The sequence below is a fragment of the Melospiza melodia genome, chromosome 1 (assembly GCF_035770615.1).
Source record: "Melospiza melodia melodia isolate bMelMel2 chromosome 1, bMelMel2.pri, whole genome shotgun sequence".
Classification (NCBI taxonomy): domain Eukaryota; kingdom Metazoa; phylum Chordata; class Aves; order Passeriformes; family Passerellidae; genus Melospiza; species Melospiza melodia.
In genome coordinates, this window is record NC_086194.1 from 3291507 (window position 1) to 3317702 (window position 26196).

At 44.2% G+C, this 26196-nt stretch overlaps 1 protein-coding gene across 1 annotated transcript in view; it reads right to left on the reverse strand.

The window, feature by feature from the left end:
* VIPR1 (vasoactive intestinal peptide receptor 1) overlaps positions 1-26196 on the reverse strand; it is a 123075-nt gene that overhangs the window by 65984 nt on the left and 30895 nt on the right. Inside the window, exon 2 of the mRNA XM_063173501.1 lies at positions 11123-11219. Coding sequence (XP_063029571.1) covers positions 11123-11219 — 97 coding nt within the window. The remainder of the gene's footprint in view (positions 1-11122; positions 11220-26196) is intronic.

A 26196-nucleotide genomic window follows, 5' to 3' on the forward strand; every position in this document is an offset into this window, starting at 1 on the left:
ATTTTCTATTTGAAAGTTGTATGCAATAATAAAAAATACCACAGATGGATTCTTTTTCTCCCATAACTCCTGTAAATTAATTGCAATTGGATTTAGATTCTGAACCTAGGAAAATCTTTAGAATTCACAACCTCCTGTGCCAAGGTGTTGCATGATTTAAGTGTCCACTGGCAGAAAAATTCTATTCTTTTCTGAATTCACTTTGAACGTGCTCATTGCTGCTTTCACTAGGAACTGCTCAGTTCTTTTACAAAGACAGAAATATTCACAGCCTAACCACAGCATCCCTTTCCCTGGGGAGAAAACCCATAAAATCCTCTTTAACATCCCTCCTCGGGCATCTCTTTTTCAAACTGAAGTGTCCCAGCCCATTCAGCAGCTTCCAGCATAGAAACAGCTCCCTGTCATTTCTCCCTGGTATCCTTGGTGGGTTTAATTCTACCCCATCCTTTCCCCATCCCAAAATTCAGGATAAGTGAAAAGAGTTTGCTTTGGACTTTGCCTCAATATCTGTGGCAAGTCTGAAATTTCATTTTTCCCACAAGCTGGACTTGATGATCTTAAAGGTCTTTTCCACCCTAACAACTCCCTGATTCTGTAACAACAAATCCATTATTTACTATAAAACCTGGTTTATACTTCTGCAAGTAGAAGCTGTCCAAGCACTCAACAGGAATATATTAAAAAATAAATTTCTTCCTAAATGTTTGGAGAAATTTGACCCCAAGACATAAGAAGGAAACCTCACCTTAAAGCCCCCAGACTAATCAACATGAAAGAAATCACCAGTGACTGTTGCTGGAGGGTGATTTTTAAGCATAAAAATCTTGAAATTTTCCATCAACAACATCTATTGGGAAATAATTTATTTAAAAAAAAAAAAAAGTTTGTAATCTTTCAGCCTTTTTTAACCAACAAACTAAATAAACACTCAGCTTATTTAATCCCTCCTTTTCATAAATCAAATTTGTGAGCTGAGCCCTTCTGCCTAGCTCCAGAACATGTAAACTGAAAGAAAAGATCCAAGATTTAAGAAGGTTTACACAGGGTGTTGCCAAAACCATGACTTACCTCCTCAGCAGCCTCTAAACAAGACCTGCATGCTCCGAGACAGAGTGTGCTTAAAGGATTGCTCCAGGGTTTCCTCACTCAAATCCCTCTGCTCTGCCAGGAGTTGTACACAACTGGATGTACACACAATCAGACTTTGAATTTAGGGACCTTTCCTAGATGGATTTTCCCATATTGGCATCTCCAGAGAGAAATTCATCGTGAAGATGAGTGGCTCACCCTCTAGGAATGCTTTTCCCAACCTCACGATATTCCCCAGGTAGAAAGGGTGGAGACCATCATGAAAGTGCTCTGATAAAGTCAATATTATCAGAAAAACTAAAAGAAAAGTTGAGGAAGGAGAATCTTTTTAACCAGAAATTGCATGGGATTTGAGAGGGATAAACACAGGCTGCTGTCAGAAACAAAACTTCTGCATAGATGGATTTCATCTGAGCTCCAGATTAAATTATTAACTATCTAGAGCTCTGAAAATACTTGGAATTTATTTTCCATTGCAACAATGCCACTTCTTCCTTATTTCCAAAACCTTTGCATGGCTGTGTGCATTTATCTATTATCCCATGTTTTTAAAAAAAAAAGGAGCCAAAACTTCTGCTGGCATTTAAGTGTGGCACACTCTCCAAATTAAAACGCCTTTTCCAACATAAATTTATGTCCACTTAAGTGGCTGCTAATCCTGACAAACCCTGGGACAGCTGTTCCCAAATCAAACAAACCCTGCTGTCATTAGAGAAATTCCAGCCAGGAATCAGCAACAGCAAAACCAAGGCAAAGCCTCTACCCCTGCTGTGTTTTAAGGCAGAAAACAGATGTGTGAACATGTTAACATCTGTGGAAAGGTGAGGTTAGGGTGAAAAGCAGGGAGGTGATGAGGTGCTGTGTGGGTCTGTGCTGGAATTTCATCCTGGTTTTGGTGGGTGGGTGGGCTCACACAAGCAACTGAGGGACCACTGTTGGAAACAGGGAATTGCTGAGGTTGGAAAAACATTTTGAAGTCATTGAGGCCAAGAGTTAACCCAGCATCACTCTGTTCACCACTGAATCACTGAAATTCAACTGGGAATTAGCAGTGCTCACCGGAGAGCTGGAGCTAAATCCCAATCCCAAGCACCTGGTGATAAATCCCAATTTTCAGTGAGGCTGGGATTGCATTCCTCCCTTCTGAAATACAGAATGGTGGAATAGTTTGGGTTGAAAGGGACCTTTAAAGGTCATCTTGTTCCACCTCCTTGCCATGATTTCACCTCAGCTGGCCAAATCCCCTCCAAGCCACTGAACACCAGCACAGAGATTTTCTGTGAAATCTGTTTTTTTCCCCTACACACTTGAGCTGCTCACTAAGATTTTAAATATTTAAATATCCCTTCATTTTAAATATTTTTACCACAGGCAAGACAATCTGAACAGGATCCATCACATCCTGAAAGAGCTGCCTATACCTGGCCAGAACACACCAGAGAAACCCAAAACCAAGTGAAAATCCCTCGCCAAAAGTCATTCCCATGCCATGGGCGGTGTGTCCATGGAGCAAGGATGGGCAGAAAAAGAACCATTTTTAAGGAAATTTTGCTGATTATTGTTTCCTCAGAAAGAAACTACTGGTCTGGAAGAGCAGCTTCAGGCTGGATCAGCCAACACCAAAGTCTGGGGCTGGGTTTTACCACTGTGACATTGCTGCTCCTCCCTCATGTTTCAGGGGCCAGATTTCACACAGAAGAATCTGCAAAAGTTCTCCTCTGAAAAACCCATGGCATATTTCTATTTTGAGTTTCCAGGGATTAGGTTCCACCTCTGTAAGAGCTGCAGCATGAAGGTGTTTGGGAAGAGTCCCAGGGAGACGAGGGAATGGTGAAGGAAGACCATTTGGAAGGACCTGTCCTATTTAGGTGTATCTTGATCATTGCCAAAGAACTGGCAGAAAATTTCCTGTTAAATAAAAGGGAGCTTGACTTTGGTACTGGTCTTGCATGAGAGTCTGGGGTTTAAGGTTTTCAAGCCCCATGGCTGAATTTTCTAATGTTGTAAGAGAGGCCACCCTGTGAAGGAATGGAGGGGACTGATGCCACATGTGGGAATTGTCCAGTGCTGCTGGTCAGAGCAAGAATGAAACTAAGAGGCCCTTTGTATCACTTAGGCTGGAATAACAGGAAAAAAGTAAATTAAAAATTTATAGAAGAGAATGTGGCAAAAAGCCCAGCAGGTCCTTCTTCCTTTAGAGAGACCACCAAGTTCAAACATAATTTAGACTGAGCTAAATTGGGGTTTTTTGAGCATGATGGTAGAGGTTTGATTTAGCAGACCAGCAGCAGCCATGTAATGCCATTCCTGTTGTCCCAGGATTTTTTAAGAGGCTGTTAGATGTGGTACAAGGCTTATGAGAGCTCTACACAGCTCTGAAATGACAGAATCACAGAAGCTTTGAGGTTGGGAAAGATCCCTAAGGTCTCCAAATCCAACCACCAGCTCAGCACCACCACGTTCACCACTGATGCACATCCTCAAGTGCCACGTCCACAGATTTCCCCACCCTGCTTTGGGCACTTTCTGGAATTTTGAGCTGGATCAGCCTTCTCCAGCACCTGGAGAGCTGCTGATAACAGGATTGCCCCACAAATGCCACTGACACCTCATCTGCCCCAAGAGGGCTTGTGAAACGGCGAGGTGAGAATTCACTTGAACTTTTCCAAGCAAGGAACTATTAATTATTTCTTATCTTGCTGCACTATAAACAGATGGTGATGAATAAACAGGCTCCTAATTTAAACTTCATCAATGTTTTTTTCCAGCTTGATTTTTAATTTCCATATGTTCACTGCTTCTCCTCCCATCAAACTTGATTTGACTTCTTTAGGGGGGGACTGACAGAGACCCCCCCAGGCTCCAAATTTGGCTTTTTTTAGCCAGCCTTCACTGTGGAGCAGCAAAAGCAAAATTCAGAGTTTAAACAACATGGGCCATTTCCCACCTGGATTTTTTTCCATGCCACAATGGTGATGATGACCTTGCAGAACTCATCTCTATCTCACAGGTGTGAGGCATGTGCAAGGTAGCAGACGTGAACAGACATTGAGAGGGGAAATGCCACTATTTTTCCTGTGTTTTCCATTTTCCAGGCTTTTTTTATTGGGTTTTGTTATGTTTCCAAGACAGACAGGCTTAGAGAGCAACCAAAAATTGCAGCATTGAAGGACCAGGGGTATCAGACCAGGTTGGATGGGGCTTGGAGCAACCTGGGATAGTGGAAGGTGTCCCTGCCCATGGAAAGGGGATTGAAAGGAAAATATCTTTAAGGAGGTTGGAAGGAGATGATCTTTAAGGTCCCTTCCAACCCAAACCACTCCATGGCTCTGTGATTCCACAAAGGCCATGCTCCCTGCATATCTTGGTCTCCAGAGCTGCTCATCCCACCCAGACACGAGTCATGGTTCCTTATTCAGCTGTTATCCCCTAAATAACTCTGCTGCTTCTGAAAGAGTATCTGATTGCAGAGCAAATTAATTAGCAATAATGGGATAAACAGATAATGAGCTGAGCCAGCCGACCTAGACCTGACTGATTTTCCTGCCTTTTTTTAAAAAAGAGAGGGCTACTCTTTAAAATTTATTATCATTTAATTTGTGTGCTTCGGTTTAAGCTGAACTGTTTGTAAATTAAAACCGTGGAGAAGCGAAGCTTTCTCCAAAAAAAATAAAACAACAAACCAAAAACAAAGCAGAAATACTCCTTTGTGCATGACATAAAAGAGGCAAGTGAAAGTGGTGATTCCTGCCTTGCAGGCATCAGGAGCTCAGCAGAGGGAGGGATTTGCCTCTGTCTGTGATTCTGGGAAGGAAATCCTCTTCTTGCAGCCCTTGGGAGAGCTTCCCTCCTGCTGCTCAGTGCATTGTCAGCTGAGCAGCCACTGTGCTGCACACAAATATCCTGCAAAAAGCACCTGGAGCTGAATCCCAGTTTTCAGTGAGGCTGGGATTGCATTCCTCCCTTCTGAAATGGTGGAATAGTTTGGGTTGAAAGGGACCTTTAAAGGTCATCTTGTTCCACTCCCTTACCATGATTTCACCTCAGCTGGCCAAATCCCCTCCAAGCCACTGAACACCAGCATAGAGATTTTCTGTGAAATCTGTTTTTTTTTTTTCCCTACACACTTGAGCTGCTCACTGAGATTTTAAATGTTTAAATATCCCTTCATTTTAAATATTTTGACAACAGGCAAGACAATCTGAACAAGATTCATCACATCCTGAAAGAGCTGCTACACCTGGCCAGAACACACCAGGGATACCCAAAACCAAGTGAAAATCCCTTGCTAAAAGTCATTCCCATGCCATGGCTGTGTGTCCACGTAAATCTGGTCTCTGTCGACCTATTCCTGATTTTAGTGGCAAAGAACCCACTCCTGTGTTAAATCACATATTGTATTTGTGATAGATGAGTAATGCAATGATTGACTCTCACAATTAATGGACAAATATCACGGATACAGGTTAAGAAAAGTTTTATAGATTTATGGTTATGTTGTACTATTGCATTTGTGCTAGATGAGTAATGTGATGACTGACTCTCACAATTAATGGACAAATATCATGGATATAGGTTAAGAAAAGTGTATAGATTTGTAGTTATGTTGTACCCCCTCACGTGGTTTATCAAGGGACAGCTGGAGTTGGCACATCTGGGAGGGCTGGCTTGTCACTATGGAACATCTGGGCTCTAACCAGGATTTGAGGAGGAGATCTCCACCACTGGACAGCAAAGAAGGGGCTGATGGACAGAACTTTGGGAGGGGTCAAAGGGTTAAACAGGGAAAACCTCGATTGTGAGGGGGCTGAGCAATGGCAGGGAAAATCTTTTGCTCCCAGCGCTGTAACATTTTTTCTTTATTCATCCTTCTCTTGTATTTTTGCTAAGGTTTAATAAACCTTCCTGAACTATGAAAAGTGAGTATCTATTTCTCCCACATTTGATGTCTTTGCCAGTTATTTCAGCATGGAAAGAACACCAGGGCAGGGGAGTGTGCAAGGCCAGTCCTGCTCACCAAATCCAGCTCTGTCCTGCAACACAACTGCACCCCACACACCCTTCCACAAACTGGGCAAGCTCTGCCATGAAGTCCATAAAACTCTCCTTCCTGCACACCTGCAGAGAGGCTGCTAGGTCTCCTCTGATGGTAACAAACTTCCTTAAAAGCCCAGACTTTGATCTTCGTGCTGTTTGGTTCTCCTCTGTACACTCGGCCAGCTCCAACTGCTTTTCCCTGTGGACTTCCCCCTCGCTGCATCCTCTGCAGCCTTTCCTGTGATGGAAAACTGTGGGAACCCAGGAAACTCCTCTGGCTGCCCTGGAGGACTCGAGACCCTGCCCAGGGGGCTCAGAGACCCTGGCACAGAGCCCAACACCCTGTGCCTTTGATTGAGCGCTTGGAAAAAACAATTACCAACCTTATATGGAGAATTACAAGCCACAAAAGTATATAAGCAGAATGACAGTGAATTTATCACGGGGTGAAAAATAGATTTTTTGGGTTTTTAGAAGGGGGGTTCAGGGGGCAAGATGGAGGGATCTGGACGTGTCCAGCCTTTCTCCTTCTTCTTCTTGGCCTCCATCTTCTGCTGTGATGGTGGCACTTTTGGATTGGTTTAGAGTAGAAGCTCACTGTCTAACATAGGTGATAGGGATTGGAAAGGAATTGTAAATATTGTACACGTAGTTTTTAGTATAAAGACATAACAGTGCCCTGGGGGCAGGCAGAGTGCCTGGACTGTCCTGCTGGATGGACCTCAGATGGACAGGAGGAAAAGTTTTATAGATAAGGAACAATAAACAACCTTGAGACCGAGAAAGGAAGAGCTCTGAATCCTTCTTTAACCACCAGGCTGGGAAAAGAGACTTTGTGACACATCTCAGGGTCACTCTGAGCAGCGAGAGACCCCGAGAGAAAACAAATTAAATAAACTTCTCCTCATCAGAGTTAGGCAGCATTTAGTGACCCCTGGGCTGTAGAATCACAGAATCGTCAGGGTTGGAAGAGACCTTTAAAATTATCGAGTCCAATTGTCAAACTTCCTAAAATATGGGTAAATCCACAAATAATGAATCATTCTCCTAAAAGGGAATAGATTTACATGGATCATCTCCTTCCAATCCCCTGCCATGGGCAGGGACACCTTCCCAGGTTGCTCCAAGCCCCATCCAGCCTGGCTTTGGACACTTCTAGGGATGGCAGAAATTTAATCTGAAAAGAAACCTGGATTTGATGCATGTTCAGCCCCGTGAGGAAGGGGTGGGTGTTTGAAGACAAAAAAAAAAAACAAAAACAATGGGTTAAGAAGGTCACTGTTGTTTATCAGTGGAAATCCACCTGCTCAACCCCAGCCAGTGATCAACCTCAGCACCATCAAGTGCTCTTAACAAGTGACTAATCTGCCTGACACATCAAATTACAGCTGTGATTAAGCTCCTCTGATCAATACCATTGATAATGGCTCCTAAACAGAGCTTTCTTTCCAGAATGTACCGAGACACTGTGTTTATTTCCACTCTTTTGATTAGAAAGGATAATAAAACACTCGTTAAACCTCAAGTGGTTCTCCTTTTCCTGAAAAGGTGTGGGAAGCAAAGAAGGCAACACAACCACCTGGCCATAAATCAAAGTGTAACACTGCAGATCACAGGGAGCCTCAATTTTCCATCCAATTTGCAGGATGCTTGCCATCCTCCTGTTCTGGAGGATGGAACGGGGTTAAAATCATGTTCTTCCTCAGAGTTGTACTAGGATTTCTCTTTCCAGCAACACTCAGATGAAACAGTCATCACCTTCATAGGATCTCATGTCATCACCTTCATGAGATTTCTCTCCAGCAAACTCCCCCCTTGCCCCCACCCATCAAAGTTCAAAGTTTGATTTTACAGCTCAGGCACATTTATTGAGTTCTGGGGCCCCACTCCAGAAAAAAAACATCTTCTTTGACCTACTTGTGCTCACATTCTGTGAACAGTCTGAAGGGGAAACACATCCTATGTAGGCACTTGGAAATGGTCAGTGCACACAGCATTTAACAGAGTTCTCCACACATTCATCCACATCACCCATTTAAGAGCCAACAATTCTGCTTTTTTCTGTTGCCCCCAGGGCAGTTGTGAATGTCTGGATAATAAATTCAGGTATTGAGCTCCTAAACACCTGCTGATGTTTTGGGTAAATGGATGCCAAATGCATTCCACAAAGGAAGGGACCTTAAAATCATCTCCTTCCATGGGCAGGGACACCTTCCACTGTCCCAGATTGTTCCAAGCTCCATCCTTGGGCACTTCCAGGGATGGAGCAGCCACAGCTTCTCTATGAGAGGAATGATGGATTTGTCTTTCCAAACAAGCTGTGGGTCTGCTGGTGGATAAAACCAGCACTGAGAGAGAAAAGAAACAATGGGAAGGATTCCACTGGCTGAGGAATGGAAAAAGAGATTTGCTTTTACAAATCAGCTTAAGGTTTGCTGATAATTGAAATTAAACATTGAAAGATTAAAGAAACAATGGGGAAGAAAAACCCCTAAATTCCACAAGAATTAAAAATTAAAAGGGAGGGTTATACATTAGAGGGAAATCTTTGGTATCAGGGAGTCTGAACCTCTCAAGTACCTCAGCCAATGGGGAAAGCGAGAGGGAAGAGCAGGTGGGAAATTGGGATAAAAAGGAGGCTGTGTTCTCCAAAAGTTTGAGAGACCCAGGGGAATGCCCCATGGCCTCTCCCTTTATTAGAATAAGGCCAAAAAGGACTCCTCTCTCTCCTTTTTGGACATAAACCTCTGGTGTTTGTGGATTAATTTTCCTGACATCTGGAAACCTGTGTCAGGCCTCACCACCCTCACAGGAAAGAATTTCTTCCTATTATCCAGTCTAAACCTGTCCTCTTTCAGTTGGAAGCCATTCCCCTTTGTCATTCCAGTTCCAGTACTGTATTCACGGACAAAACCATTTTCCTGTGCTTAAATCTGCAATTTCTGAATCAATCCAATTCATCAGTAATGACCAGTGGAGATTTTTCCCAGTCCAATATTTCAGCATTCCAGGGAATGATGCAGTCCGACATTTCAGCATTTCAGGGAAAAAACCTCTCCAAAGGATTTCTATGTACTGGCTTTGGGCATTAATGACTTGCAACGTGGCTGTGTGTCTTTACTTCAGAATTGGGAAAAATATTTCCAATAATTAAATTCTGTTGTTACAGGGAAAAGAAAAGAAAAAAAAAGAAAAGAAAAGAAAAGAAAAGAAAAGAAAAGAAAAGAAAAGAAAAAAAAAAAAAAAAAACAAAGAAAAAAAAAAGGAAGAAAAAAAGAAAGAAAAAAAAAGAAAGAAAAAAAAAAAGAAAGAAAAAAAAGAGCTGTTGTGGATTATAGTTTCCAATGAGAAAAAATCATTTTGGAAAAGCAGAAAAAGCACCATCACTTCAACTATTTATTCTCCTTTTAATGTATTGTATTTAATTAAATTTCTTTAAATATCCATGAAAACTAAATTAAGCATTTAGCTGGCTTTCAGATGAAGGTTTTTATCCACCCTGAGTTCTCCCTTTACTGGATTCCAGAAGAACATTTCTTCAAAAGACTCCATTTAAATGTACAAAGACACTTGAAACAGCTTCCTAATCAAAGCCAAGCATCCCTTAGCAGATAAAAGCAGGGGCCAAAAGCCTTCCTGGCACCCAGGAAGCTCCTCCTGGGATCAGCTTGTCCCAGGATTCTGCTCCATCAGAGCAGTCCTTCACTCTGTGGCCTGGCTGCAATCATTGCCAGTGGAGACTTTCCTCTTCCACTTTTCCCTCTTTTGGGAGGAGGGATGAAAATCTCAAGCAGGATTTCAGATTCATCTTCCCAGCAAAAAATGATCCCTTTTTTTTTTTTTTTTTGGATTCTGGCAGTCTCATCTAGGCTCCTACTCACCTTATACTGGCAGATGTGGGGTTGGTAACTTGAGAGAGGCATTTGGAGGGGGAGAGATCCAAGTGGATGCCTTAATTTGGAGTTCTGGCAGCTCTGCTGCAGGACAGGGTGGGATGGGATGGGATGGGATGGGGTGGGATGGGACAGGATAACCCCAAAACCTTCCTCCTTTCCTAATCACTTTAGCAGGAAGAGGGTTAAGGAGACTGAAGACCCTTCCAGGGGGATTTCTCAGCGTGGTGAGTGCTCCATGGACAAGGAGAGGATCTCAGCTGCCTGTCCCAACTGCAGAAATACTTCACAGCCTTGGAGCACCCTCTGCTCCACCATGAGGACAGGAGCAATTTTGGCATAGGGAAGGGAGGGCAGTTCAATCAAAGGAGATGGTCACAATGACTTCTCTTGAAGTTATCTGAGGCCTGGAAGAACTTTAGGCTTTCAGCTCCCAAGGAAAAATTGGAAAAATTCCAGTTCAAGGAGGTGGACTGTCGCAGACAGTCTTTTCATTAAAAATCTTTCCTTAAGATGTTTTCCTCCTGAGAAGCTGAGAGGCCTCAGGGGTGTAAATAATAATTGTCTGCTGCTGTGGAATGCAACAGGTGCATCTGGGATTGGTCTCATGTAGATGTTTGTAATTAATGGCCAATCACAGTCAGCTGGCTCGGACAGAGAGTCTGAGGCAGCTGCCTTTGTTATCATTCTTTCCTATTCTATTCTTAGCCAGCCTTCTGAGACGAAACTTTTCCTTCTATTCTTTAGTATAGTTTCAATCTAATATACATCATAAAATAATTAATCAAGCTTTCTATTAACATGGAGTCAGATCTACGTCTCTTCCCTCATCCCAAGACCCCTGTGACCACCATCACTGTGGACCACCGTGATTAAACCCACTGGAACACCTCAGTCAGGCATTCCCAGCCAGGAGGCTGCAGGGGAAGCTGCAGAGCTGCTGGAACTCTTGTCTGGCTTTGGAAGCACCAAAGCTTCCAAAGCAGCTGGAGGAATCCTTGCTGCAGCAGCAGGAGGGCTGGGAAACGGGCAGGACGAGGCAGCTGTGAGGCTGAGGGAGGTGGGTGTGCCGGCGGGGAGGGACAGCAGCGTTGCCATACCTGCGGTGCGGTTGTCCCAGGTGAGCTCCGCCAGGCACTGGCTGCGCTCCTCCTCGATCTCCTGCATGATGCTGCACTCGGGCCGCGTGCTGGACGCCTGCAGGGAGGGCACAGAGGGACACAGTGAGCAGAGCCCATCCCCAGGGAGGCATTCCTGGGCATTCCTGGCCTCGTGGGGCAGGCTGGAGCTCTCCAGGACCATTGCACGGATCTGCACCCAGAGCAACCCAGAGCTGCTGAAAAAAAAAATCAGCATTTCTCTCCATTTCCTTAGGAAAAAAAACCCCACAACCTATTTTTTTTTTTTTTTCTGATGATCAATGTGATAATTCACTTGTGGGGAATTTTGGAAGGATTCAAGATGCAGCCTCTGAATTGTTTTTGATGATGTGGTTTATTTTTCTTATCTTCCACATGGGCAGGAAAGGTGAGTTCAGCTCACATCTTCACAGCATGGCTCAGGAGGTCACCAAACCCTTAGTTACAAGACCTTTTAAGGAGTTATTGACCAATAAAACACTGCCAACAAGGATTATTTATGGTTTTAACCCAATCCTTGAATATTTAGTTTTATGGACCCATGCTACAGTGTGAGCTTTCTGAGCCAATTTTGTTATGACACACAAATCCACAGTACTGCATTCTAAACTTGTTTACATCTGTAACCACTTCTATTTTTTCTATATCTTAAACTCTAAAACTCTAAACTTTCCTCTTCTCAGCTTAACATGTTTCTGCTTTAAACTATAAATCCACATTCTTGCTTCTGTCACCCAAGTTTGGAAGCCTTTTCCAAGGTCTCAGCTCAAATCCTGGGTTAAATTCTAAGCTTTGGCTTCCCAAAGTTCTGAGAGTTCCCTGAATTTTGGATTCCAACAGATGAGGAGCAATTCTGCTGCTCTATGCTCTGGGAACCCTGCCTGGCTAACCAGCACCACCAGCTATGTAGGGCAGGGCAGATTTAATATTTATGCCAGGAGCAGTGGGACCTGCGCTTCGTGGTTTATTCCCTGGCTCTCACACTGATTCAAAGCACAACAAACCCCAAATCAAATAAGAGCAGGATCTCTGATGCAGATTAGGAGATCAAGGAGCTAAAAAGGAGGAAATTCCCAGTGAGAAGGCTTTTCCCCCTCAAGTGGTTTCTCCTCAGTCAGCCCTAATCAAGTCTGTAATACAACAGTGGCTATAAATGTTGAGGTAATTAATTGTGGACTCCTCACAACGTGCAATTCATGAACTGCCTCAATCATAAAACGTGGGAATGGTGATTTTTTAATTCCAAAAACAGGAACTCATGCATTTCTCAGTGTCCCCTTGTCACCAACACACTCTCAGGTTGGAGGGGACACCTTGACCATTGCCATGGCCAGAAACTGAGGCTGCTGCAACCCCAGCTCTTCTAAAGGGATTGCAAAGGGCATTCAACAGGGAGAAAAATGGATTTGGAGAAAAATGGATTTGGAGAAAAATGGAGCTGGATTTTCAGAAATCCAGCTGCAAAGAGGTGGAGAGAAGGGAATGATGTCAAGAGAGCCAAGCCTTGGCTTGAGTTCACGCTGTCCCTGTTAAATGTAATGTGGGAAAAAACATCAGTGGGGTGAACTTCAGGAACAGATCATGAGGACACAGGAGAAGTGATTGATTCAGTGTTCCCTCTTGGGATAACCATGTATTTTAATCAGAAATAGGCAGAGAAAATAAATTAAGAAAACAAAAATAATTTCCTGTCTCGTTTCAAAATACGTCAAGTTATTGCTCTGTTGATATATTTGCCAGTCAAGGTTTTAAGACATAAAAAGTCCAGCAATCCTTTGAAGGAACAATTGTTTGATGTAAAATTGGGTTAAGATTAAAAAAAAATTTAACACAATAAATTAATCTCACCATTTCCTATTAACCTATCCTGCTCTCTTCCCTGTTTCATGCCATGCCTGGTTTAGATTTTAATTTCCTTTAGGTTGGGAGTGGGCCTTGATTAGTAGTGTATAAACAAATAATTGTGGTTTTCTAGTCAAATTAAAAATAAATAAAAATACAAACACCAGAAGAAGGGGAATCATTTGGAGCTGTCTTCGTTCTCAAATATTTCTTTTCCCCAAAGGGAAACAGATCTTTGGAAATTTCATCTTGGCTCATCTGAAATACCATAGAGTTATTTTGTTTTGATTTACAGTTCTTCTTGCCATTTTATTTTAACCTTAAAAAAGCACAAGGGGAAGCGTGAGAGATTTGCAGAACACTTGCTGGAAAAATAAAGATTGAAATGTTTTCAAAACATTCTGACTTTTTCAAGGGGAAGTTTTAACTCTCTGGACTTAAACGTTTGCCAAATTCATCTCACGTCTATAAATACCTCTGGTTTTCACTTTATAAATTAATTAATTCATACTACTCTAACTTTGATCAGGGTTGGCAAAGCACTCTGTAGTTCTACAACAGATCTGAATTTTTTTTAGGCTGAAGACTTTACTCCAAGCCCACTAGCAAGTACTTCACTGCCACTTCTTCCCTTCACTAAAATCTCATGCCTGAGTTGGATAATTGTATATTCACCTCAATGGTCTAATATTTACTTCTGAGTCACTGGTTTTATCACCTTTAAAAAAACAAGTGAGCTTCTGTTTTGAAAAGTGGGGTTGTGACAGGCTCAGGTAAATTTGATTATATGTAGAATCTTTAAAATCTCATCATTTTTCGCCATACAATCCAAAAGAAAATGCATCTATTGTGAGAGGCTCAGGTAAATTTGATTACGCATAGAATCTTTAAAATCACATCTTTTTTTTTTTTTTTTGCTATACAATCCAAAAGAAAATATATATCTATGATAGGCAAAAGTCTGAAAAAAGAGTGTCCAGCAGCTAAATACCAAAATACAGAAGATCTTGGATTTGTGGTGCTGGTGCTGACTTCTTGTGAGCTTTCAGGGAAGGTGGGCGCTCACAACAACTCCACATAAAACTGCAGGTTGAGGGCAGAGGGGCTGGAAAAGGTCCTGGGGGCGCTGGTGACAGCAGCTGAACATCAGCCCAGGTGTGCCCAGGTGGGCAGGAAGGGCACTGGCCCTTGGATTGGACAGGAACTGGGGGTCCTGCAGGACCAGGGTGGGAATTGTCCCCTGTGCTGGGCACTGGTGAGGCCACACCTCCAACCTGGGGTCAGTTTGGGGCTCCTCATGACCAGAAGGACACTGAGGGGCTGGAGGGTGTCCAGAGATGGGAATGCAGCTGGAGAAGGGGCTGGAGCACCAGGAGAGGCACTGGTGAGGCCACACCTCAAATCCTGGGGTCAGTTTGGGGCTCCTCATGACCAGAAGGACACTGAGGGTCTGGAGGGTGTCCAGTGATGGGAATGGAGATGGGGAAAGATCTGGAGCACCAGGAGAGGCTCAGGGAGCTCAGTCTGGAGAAAAGTTGCGGCTCTGCACAGCTCCTGACAGGAGGGGACAGCCAGGTGTGCCCTGCTCCCAAGCGACAAGTGACAGGACAAGAGGGGAACAACCTCAATCATCACCAGGGGATGTTTAGTTTGGATATCAGGGAAAATGCCTTCACTGAAAGGGCTGTCGCTATAGGACAGGAAAGAACACAAGCTCACACCTCTGTTCTCAAGGTGAAGGAAAAAAAGGGAAGTTTATTTTCTGACTCCAACATTTATAGTTTTCTAAAAGTGACAGCGGATTGGAGGGTGACAGTGCCACCTCTCCAATGACACTGGACAAACCAACAGTCCATCAACTTTCTCCTCCTCCATAAAGGAATGCAAAACAATGAGTTATTTACAGAAAGTGTGTGAGAAAGTTCACTACAAGAATGTCAACATCTGAAAGCTTAGAAAATCTTAAAAAACCAGAGTGACAAAGGGTTAACCCTGGCACAGGCTGCCCAGGGCAGCGGTTGAGTCACCATCCTCTGGGGACACTTAAAAGCCATGTAGATGTGGCCCTTGGGGACACGAGTGAGTGGTGGCCTTGGCAGTGCTGGGCTAATGATCTTGGAGATCTTCCCCAACCTTAATGATTTTATGGTCCCATAAAGAAAGAGTTGGATGTATCTCAGCTCCTCTGTCAGTGGGACACATCATCCCTCAGTTTTAGCTGAGTCAGAGCTCTATGTTTAGTCTGACCTGATTTTTTTTTAACCATTCCTCCAAGTCCACAGAGAGCAAGCAAACCCCAGCTCTGAAGGCTTTCATCCCACTCCACTGCCTGTGCTTGGATGGCTCCAAACTTAACCAGCCAGCACTCAGCTGGAAAAGGTCAGTGATGTGTGAATTTAATGCCCACAGAGCTTTAACTCAATCAAGGTCAACAAACAGATTCACACTGGAGCACCTGGAGGTTATGGCTCATTTTTCACATTAACTAAAGGAGTAAATAAATAACTCTATCACTCCTCCTTCAACCTCCTCAGTGATAACAGCAATAACCCTCACATGTCACAGCAGTCACTGATACAGGCTGAGAAAGGCAGGTGGAATAAAAATAACACAAAAATATCACAGTTTTGACATCATTAGGAAACACACAGTGTGGGTTTTTTTGCTGGGGGGTCATCAGGGAACAAGTGCAGCTGCCTTAATTCCCCCCTCCCAAGTGACAAAATGCTCATGAGGTTGGGAAGAGCCCTGAAGAACAGTCAGTCCTGCCTAGCAAGAGGAGGAGCTAAAAAATTATCTTTCTTTGATCTATTCCTCCTGGAAAAGTTGAATTAAACTTTACAGACAGCTTTGTACAAACTCACTTTACTAATTCTCCATTTCTAGGAGAATTAGTAAAGTGAGTTGGTACAAAGCTGTCTGTGAAGTCGAATTCTTCTCATTTTTACTATGTTGTGTTGTTCTGTTTGGGTTTTTTCCTATGGAAAAGGCAGAGATTTTGGGTTTTGGCCTCTTTCACTGCAGTGGGCAACTGGCCACACAGACAAAGGGCTGGGGAACACACGAGTTCACTTTTCCCATCCAAGAAGTAAATATAAAGCAAAAAACACAACAAGCTCTGGTTAGCTCATGTCAACATCAGAGGGTGAGCTGTAATCCAGTTTCTTGGGAATACCCATTGTGGGTGAGGCTGAAATGTGTTAACCACCCCTCCAATCCCCCCTGGCATGCCCCAAACACCCTGTAAAGGTGTGTTGGGTTCGTCAGGGGTTTTCCCCCTCTGAAAGATGAAGGGAATGTTCCTCTGGATGTGATTTCTTGCAGCCCTGAGCTCTGCAGCAGCTCTCACGTAACAAGGAGTTGTAACCAAAGTCTTTAGTAATGAGAGTTTTCCTTCCCAACAGATCCCAGGGATTGTTAGAGGATTACTGAGCAGTCTTGCCGCTGCAAATAAAGCCTTTGTGTACGCTCCTTAATGAAACACAATTCCAAAGACTGCCAAGACTTGGAGGAGCTGCAGAAGTGTTTAGTCTCATCTGCAGGGCCAGAATATCCAGGGGACACGTGGCAGCTGCTCAGAGACAGGTGGGAGCCACAGGAGAAGGGCTGTGAGCTCAGCGCGCCCCTCTCCCCTGATCTCAGGTGTGGGAAATGGATCTGTAGGGAATTCTGCAAGCCTGGCAGAAGGCTCACACAGTGTGTGCATCTGTGTGCAAACCTCGGGATAAAAAATACTGATTTAGAAATAACATTGAATAAGACAGCGTTGACAGAGAAACAGAACTACACACAAGTTTCAAAAGATAACCTTACAAATAGGACTGGGTACTTTGGAGAAATAGAATAGGAAAGATGCATTGTAGTGAGACCCACAAAAAGTAATTTTAGTTGACTGGCTTTAAAGCATTTACAGCATGGTGTGGCTAAAGCTGATAGGCCAAGGAACACTTTATAATGTATTGTAATTAGGAAAGAGTTAGCTTCTAATTATAAAAACGTAAATTATAACATCTCTATTGTCTCACCCTTCACATAAAACTAAAAAAAAATTAAAAATTAAAACACCTCAATTACCCCATCTTTAAAGGAAAAATAAAAAACAAAAACAAAAAAAAACCACCAAAAAACCCCCAAAAAACAAAACAAAACAAAAAAAAACCCAAAAAAACCCAAAAAAAACCCAAAAAACCAAAAAAAACCCCCACCAAAACCCAAACCAACCAAACAAAAAAACCCCAAAAATAAAACAAAAACAAGACCAAAAAACCCCAAAATGAAAACAACACCCAGGGTATTATTCCCGGGCTCACTTGGAGCGCACTGGTTGGAGACTCCGGAGATGAGAACCAGGGTGACCATAGGAATAAGAGGATTTGGGGTCAAACCGAGGAGGAGAACTGAGAAGTTTCAGATGATGCAATCCCACCCCTCAGCCATTTCTGCTCAGCTCAGTGGACACGGGTTCACTCCCAGCTCTAAGTGACAATTTCTCCCCGTCCCCGCTTCCCAGAGCTCCTGCGAAAACAGGAATGCAACGAGACAAGAGCAAGTCGGTTCCAAGAGTTTCTGTAACTTGACTTCAGTCACTGCTTGAGGTTGAGATGGAGTTTCTTAACCCTTTCTCATGTGAACCACAAAGGAAATGAAAGATTTGAGCAGGCAGGTCTTATTTCAAGCATCAGAAAATAACCTCCCTCTGGCTTTCATCCGTACTCTTTATTTGTAGGAACACAGGGCTGAAGGGACTTCTCTCAAAACAACCCTGGCTTTGATTTCTTCCCTAACTTCATTCAGCTCTGTGTTAAAACTTGATTTTTAGATCCTTTTTTGTTTTTTTTTTTCCTTTTAGACATCCTCAGGAAAATACAGCTTTATTCCTAAAACTCCTCTCAGTCAGCCAAAAAATACAGTGTAAAAGGGCAAGAATGAGAAAAGGAAGACACCAAGGATTTTTTTTCCTATAGTGATGACTGACACAATTTCCAACAATAAGGCTGTCAAAAGCTGCAAAAGCTCCAATGCCCTGGGGAAAATAAACTTTGTAAAAGGGAGTATTTATGAAGTATTATAATTATTTGCTCTTCTGAAGGACCATTGTGTAAGAATCCAAAACCATGTTACAAATGTCGTGAAGTAAATTTTAAATATCAGTAATATAGACAGAATGAGAGATAAATCCAAGTTTAAAACACCCCAAACCTTCTGTGTGCCCTTTGTAGGATCAGTCCAGAAAGATTTGCAAACCCAGTGATTTTTAAACAGAGAAAAGTTATTTTCTCTTGTGTTGTAAATAAATTTCTGTGACCAAGCAGCAGTGAGGGACCATGGGCAGCAGCACATGTCCCTGGGAGACTTCCCCAAATAAGAGTGTTGCAGACATCTTTTATGGAAAATCCTTTCCTTAGGATTTTTCCTCCTGAGAAGCTGAGAGACCTCAGGAACAAAATGTAAACAATGATTATCTGCTGCTGTGGAATGCAACAGGTGCATCTGGGATTGGTCTCATGTGGTTGTTTCTAATTAATGGCCAATTTCAGCACAGCTGACTCAGACAGAGAGCCAAGCCACAAACCTTTGTTATCATTCTTTTCTAGTCTATTCTTAGCCAGCCTTCTGATGAAATCCTTTCTTCTATTCTTTTAGTACAGTTTTAATGTAATATATATCATAAAATAATAAATCAGCCTTCTGAAACACAGAGTCAGGTCCTCATCTCTTCCCTCAACCCAAGAACCCCTGTGAACACGGTCACAAAAGAGGCCCAGGCAAATTCCCAAATCTCCTGAGTCCCACTTAGCTGCTCAAACCACTGCACTTTATCATCCTGCCAAACATAATCCTGCCAATGACTGATCCATCATCAGACAAGGAAAGCAGATGTCTTTTCCCAGCTCATCCTGTCAAACAAAGGCAACTTGGCCAAATCCATCCAGCAGCTTGGAGGCTCAGAGCCCCCTTTTAGTCAGATTCTCCCATTTCTGTGGGAGATTTCAGGGAAAAAGGAGAGTTCTGCAAAGGGCTTGGAGAGCCCCAGGGAAAGGGAAGCTGAGCAGCTGTGCTCCTTAACTCCTTAGGGACAAGCTTGCAAATGTCTCTGCTGGGAAAAAAGAGAGGAGTTGAGGTTTTTAAGGAAGAGAATGTCGCAGACATCTTTTATGAAAAATCCTTTCCTTAGGATTTTTCCTCCTGAGAAGCTGGGAGGCCTCAGGAATAAAATGTAAACATTGATTATCTGCTGCTGTGGAATGCAACAGGTGCATCTGGGATTGGCCCATGTTGGATGTTTCTAATTAATGGCCAATCACAGTCAGCGGGCTTGGACAGAGAGCTGAGCCACAAACCTTTGTTATCATTCTTTCCTATTCTATTCTTAGCCAGCCTTCTGATGAAATCCTTTCTTCTATTCTTTTAGTATAGTTTTAATGTAATATATATCATAAAATAATAAATCAGCCCTCTGAAACATGGAGTCAGATCCTCATCTCTTCCCTCATCCTGAGACCCCTGTGAACACTGCCACAAAGAGAACCCTGGAAAATCAGTTATGACACACATCCAGAAGGGAGGCAGCACCTGAGTGAATTCAAATGAGCAGGAGACAGCTCTGATGGCTGGGTGAGCACCTTCTGCTCCTTAAATTACCAGCTGGAGTAGCCAAGGAGGAGTTTCCTCTCCAGGAAGCTCAGAGTGAGGATCTGAATCCAGGCTGGAATAGAGGGATGCTGCAACACTGGCCTCAGCAGTGCTTAGATCTGCATTAAAGCGCTGCAAAATCCCTCATGGCTGAGGGAAAATGAGAGGAACAACAATAATTATCCCAAAAAGAGTAGGGACAGAAAAGAGGGAAAGAAGTGGGCTCCACTACCTGGAGTGCAAATCAACTTGTAGTTTTCCCTGAATTACTGATCATTGACTACTCTTAATTTCCTTTCCCCTTTGGGGAGGGAAGTCTGTTCTTTATAATAAAAATGTTCCAAAATTTACCCATTAAACTATTTAAACCTTCTGGATGAAATTCAACTCCAAAGCTGCTCAAATTCAACTCAAATCTGCTCAGTCAATGACAGGAACAACAGGAAGACAAAGGGAGATTCAGATACAGACCTGCCTGACCCCCAGGGCTTCAGGAACAGGATTTGGAGACCTGTGGGCAAAAATGATGTGTTTGTAATGTAAACATATACATCTTCACACTGATTGTGCTTCCTCACCCGAAGAGAGAAGCAGGAACTTTCAGGGCAGGAGTAACTCCAAACTGAAGGAACTGTCCAAAGCAGGCAAAAGAAAACTGTAGTGCTCCATCCAGGGAGCCTGAGGCTGGGTGGGTGCCCACTGTGCCAATATCTGAAGTTAAATGAGTCAAACCCCACAGACCTAGGCTCATCTAAACAAAATCATTCCCCTCCAGACATCCAGCCCCATCCTCCCCTGGAATGCCCCAAGAGCCTGTGGAGATGGCACCTGGCAGGATCCCTATAAAGAAGTTGAGTGAATACTTGTGAGCACTCTGATTTGTTCACAGGCTGGGTTTTCACTCCAAGATACAACAACTCTGACATGCTGCTGTCCAGGAAAGGCCCAGGGCTCCAGCAGAACGTGCAGGTAAGCTGTTAATGCTGTCCTGAATTTCTGTTCATCCAGCACTGAGTCATCTCCTGAGCAGCCACCTCTTCACTGCCGTGCACAGGAAAAATGCTTCCTAATTCAGAAGGGACTGAAAAACCTCAGATCCCAATTCCTGACAGTCTCCATCCATCCCTCCATCCATCCATCCATCCATCCATCCATCCATCCATCCATCCATCCATCCATCCATCCATCCATCATCCATCCATCCATCCATCCATCCATCCATCCATCCATCCATCCATCCATCCATCTCCATCCATCCATCTCCATCCATCCATCTCCATCCATCCATCCATCCATCCATCCATCCATCCATCCATCCATCCATCCATCAAACCATCCATCCATCATCCATCCATCCATCCATCCATCATCCATCCATCCATCCATCCATCCATCCATCCATCCATCCATCTCCATCCATCCATCCATCCATCCATCCATCCATCCATTCATCCATCCATCCATCTCCATCCATCCATCTCCATCCATCCATCTCCATCCATCCATCCATCCATCCATCCATCCATCCATCCATCCATCCATCCATCTCCATCCATCCATCCATCCATCCATCCATCCATCCATCCATCCATCCATCCATCTCCATCCATCCATCCATCCATCCATCCATCCATCCATCCATCCATCCATCCATCTCCATCCATCCATCCATCCATCCATCCATCCATCCATCCATCCATCCATCATCCATCCATCCATCCATCCATCCATCCATCCATCCATCCATCTCCATCCATCCATCTCCATCCATCCATCCATCCATCCATCCATCCATCCATCCATCCATCCATCCATCCATCCATCACCCCACCCAGCCCTGCCTGCTCTCCACTCCAGTCCATTCCAGCTGTGCCACCTGAGTCTTGTTTTCTTCCTGAATCCAACCCTGATGCCATCCCCAGCAGGTCCACCTGCCATGACATTCAGCCCTGGAGCTGAACTCAGATCTGCCCAGCTTCCCCAGAGAGCTGGGAGGCTTTTTGGGTCAGGATATTGCAGGGGGGATCCCAAATCCAGAGGAGCTGAGTCTGGCAGGTTGTCCAGAAGAATCCTTAACCTGGCAGGTGGGAGATCAGTGCAGAGCCTGGCACAAAATTAAGAGCTTGATATGAACCACAGTGAAGTCCTGAGGCTCTCTTCTCTTCTCTTCTCTTCTCTTCTCTTCTCTTCTCTTCTCTTCTCTTCTCTTCTCTTCTCTTCTCTTCTCTTCTCTTCTCTTCTCTTCTCTTCTCTTCTCTTCTCATTCCCCAGACCTCTCCCACTGCCTGGGATTGGTGTACACACATCACATCCACAAAACCTTTGTTAAACAGGACCCCAGAGGCCTCCTGCAAGGCTGGGTATTGGATGTCACTTATAACCAGGGAGCTGGACAAAGCAAACCGGGCATTCTCCAGTTGTCAGCAAAGCTGCGGTGGTTTGGTCTGAGGAACAGCAGTTTTGGTCACAAAGAGGCAGCTCCTGTTCAGTTTTAGGGGAAGTGAAAGCCCTGAGGTTGTCCAGAAATCCAGTGCAACCACACCACCAGGAAAGGAAGGGCTGGGGTGACAGACACCAGGCTTGCCCTGCATCCCTGCTGGAAACCCTCACAGCTGGAATAAGCACCTGGAGCTTCACCTGGAGCTCTGGGGATGTCTGGAGAGGAGGCAGATCCTGTTCACAGCTACTCACTGCTTTTTTTTTTAATGCATTCATTTAAGGACAGCAAAGGGAAATGTTACAGAACAGCTTTAAACTGAAAGAGAGTAGGTTTTGATTGGGTATTGGGAAGGAAACAATTCACTGGGGAGGCCCTGGCACAGGTTGTCCAGGGAATTTGTGGCTGCCTCATCCCTGGAAGTGTCCAAGGCCAGGTTGGATGGGGTTTGGAGCACCCTGGGACAGTGGAAGGTTTAGTGTCGGTATCACATCCAGAAGAGCAATCAGGAAGAGAAAGAAACAAGAAACAGTGAAAACAAGAAAAAGAGAATGCATAAAATAATCCTTCCCATGGGCTGTGTTGTGGCCCTATTCACAGGGGTCTTAGGTTGAGAGAAGAGACGAGGATCTGACTCCATGTTTCAGAAGCTGATTTATTATTTTATGATATATATTACATTAAAACTATACTAAAAAAAATAGAAGAAAGCCAGCCTTCTGATGAAATCCTAAGAATAGAATAAGAAAGAATGATAACAAAGGTTTGTGGCTCAGCTCTCTGTCCGAGCCAGCTGAGTGTGATTGGCCATTAATTAGAAACAACCACATGAGACCAATCCCAGATGCACCTGTTGCATTCCACAGCAGCAGATAATCAATGTTTACATTTTGTTCCTGAGGCCTCTCAGCTTCTCAGGAGGAAAAATCCTGAGGAAAGGATTTTTCATAAAAGATGTCTGTGACACTGGGTTATCCAGCAGTCACCACAGTGCCCTTCTAGAACACAGACTGGGATAAAATTTTAACCTTCTTGGCTATAAGTATCTTCCACATCTTTTATCAAACCAACCTAAGAGCAATTCCAGGATGATTTTACTATTTGTACATCGCTTCCATTCTAAGCCAGTGGCCCTAAACAGGGCTTGTTTGTGCCACTATTCAGAGCTTGCTGTGAAAATCCAGGTATGTTCCTGGAACAATCCACAAGCACATCTCATTTCAAATAATTCACTCTCAGGTGGCTGCTTCCCCTCAAAGGGGAGCACAAAAAACACAAAGGTGTTGGCACAAGAGGAGTTTGGCTCATTCAGACATTGGGCAGAAAAAGGAATGTTCCCTCTTTCAAATGGAGCAGAAGTGGCTCAGCCAAGGCTCTGGATGAGCACATTACTCATGGCTTTATGAAGCATTTCTGTCAGAGCCCTGTAGTGAATGGTTCCTCACAGATGGTCTGAAGCGTCCAGGTGTGCCTTCCAGGAAGGAGGACATGCTGGGATGAGCTCTCAGGAAAAAGGAATGAGCCTCAGGACAAAGTCATTGTTCCTAAAAATGAGGGAGTCAAGAGTGCTCAGAAGGTTTGGAACCACTCCAGAGCTTCTCTGACAGAAATCTGGACAGGGCCACCTCTCCTCCCTTGCCTGGGGAGGGTGGGAAACAAAAGGAGAAGTCATTTCTAAAATGAGTGGAGCAGAGCAAGGTTAGGACAACTACAGGGATCATTACTGCCATGGAAAAAAAGGATTCACAAAAATGGGGAAAACCATGCAGAGAGCAAGTGAAGAGATCCTGACCTAAGGAATGTTCCTCAAAATGAGGGAGTCAAGAGTGCCCCAAGAGCTTCTCTGACAGAAATCAGCACAGGGCCGCCTCTCTCCCTCGGCTGAGAAAAGTGGGAAACAAAAGGACAAGTCATTTGTGAAGCAGAGCAAGGTTAGGACAACTACAGGGATCATTACTACCATGGGGAAAAATGATTCACAAAAATGGGGAAAACCATGCAGAGAGCAAGTGAAGATTTCCTGACCTAAGGAATGTTCCTCAAAACAAGGGAATCAAGAGTGCCCAAGTGGTTTGGAGCCATTCCAGGCTCAAGAGCTTCTCTGACAGAAAGCAGGACAGGGCCACCTCTCCTCCCTTGGCTGAGGAAGGTGGGAAACAAAAGGACAAGTGATTTGTGAAGCAGAGCAAGGTTAGGACAACTACAGGGATCATTACTGCCATGGAAAAAAGGGATTCACAAAAATGGGGAAAACCATGCAGAGAGCAAGTGTATATTTCCTTCCCACTGACACTTCTAAGCCAGCACAGGATGGACACATGGACAGAGCTGAATCAGAAGAACAGAACATGCTGGAGGACACTGATTACCCAAGGGTCTCCTAGAGGAAAGGTTCTAATTACATTTAAGTTTGCCAGCTTTGAGTAAAGACATTTTTGATAACCCTCCTGTGCCCAATGGCCAGTGCACATGGAGGACATCATGTGTCTGAGCAATGGCTGAGGAGGGACATCCTCATCAGGATTTAGCAGCCTGAGTACAGATTTTAGGAGGAATTTAACAGTCCTGGAGGAGTAAACATTGCTGGACTCAGTAAACAGAACTATCACAGTCCTGTGTGCAGGGTCTGTATGAAGGTATGGGAATAATTCAAAACGTGGTTCCACTCCTGATGCCTGAAAAGGGAGTTAAAGCCACAGGTTGGACAGGCTGTAACATGAGCCTAAGAGCCTGAAAAGGTGACAAATGGGACATGACACACAGGACATGACACACACTCGCCCACACTGTCTAAACCAGGCACGCACACAGTTCTTCCACCTGAGGAGAGCTCTGACATCTCCCCAGGAGCCTGAGGGCCACACTGAATCCTTCTGACAGCTCCCACCACCTCCCTGCCCACAGAGAGATGCTGTGACAGGGCTGCATCCCCCCCACCCACACCTCTGAGCACACAGCTGAGGGCCAGCTGGGACAGGGGATCCCAGAGAAGGCTCAGATGGTGGAAATATCCACATTCCACACTAAAACATGGAAGCTGCTGGGGTGTTTTGGAACACAGAATCATGGAATGGTTCAGGTTGGGAGGGACCTTGGAGATCATCTCATTCCAGCCGTCTGCTCTGGGCAGGACACCTTCCACTACCCCAGGCTGCTGCAAGTCTCATCCAACCTGACCTTGGACATCCCCAGGGATGGGACATGGTGAGGTTTGGCCAGGGAAGTGATTTCCAATAGTTTTAAAGAAAAAATTATCAACCCATCTTGCTTCCTGCAGGGATTCACCACCCTAACCTGGCTGTTGGGTGACAGCTTTGCTGCCCATCCATCCCCAAACAAAACCAACTTCCAGCACCCCCAAACTGTGCTCCACCAGCTCGTGGTGAACCTGATGCTCAGGATGATGGTTAATTCTGCTTTATTCCCCCAGGCATTTCCTTCTGTAATTCCTTGCCTGCTCCAAGTCTCATCCAACCTGACCTTGGACATCCCCAGGAATGGGACATGGTGAGGCTTGATCACGGAAGTGACTTCCAATACTATTTCCAATAGTTTTAAAGAAGAAATTATCAAATTATCTTGCTTCCTGCAGGGATTCACCGCCCCAGCCTGGCTGTTGGGTGAGAGCTTTGCTGCCCATCCATCCCCAAACAAAACCAACTTCCAGCACCCCCAAACTGTGCTCCACCAGCTCGTGGTGAACCTGATGCTCAGGAAGATGATTAATTCTGCTTTATTCCCCCAGCCATTTCCTTCTGTAACTCCTTGCCTGCTAACAGCACAGATGGGGGAAAGAGATTAAAGATGTTTCTGCTTTGTCTGGTTAAAAGGGAAAATATGGAAGAGCACAAATGACACAGAAAATGAGTGCTTTGATGACAAAACCAAATCTTAGTGGTACAGCATCACCAGACCTCTCTCAGGTGATGCCACAGGCTGTAGATCTCTGTGTTTTACAAAGGTAGTGTCTTTAATGTCTTTTGACAAAGAAACCAAAGCAGAAACCCCCCCCCCCCAAAAAAAAACCCACATAAAACCAACAAAAAAAACCTCAACCTAAGGAAACCCCAAACCACAAAACTCCACCTAGAAAGCCACAACAAAACTGTCAGTTGGCCTCTGC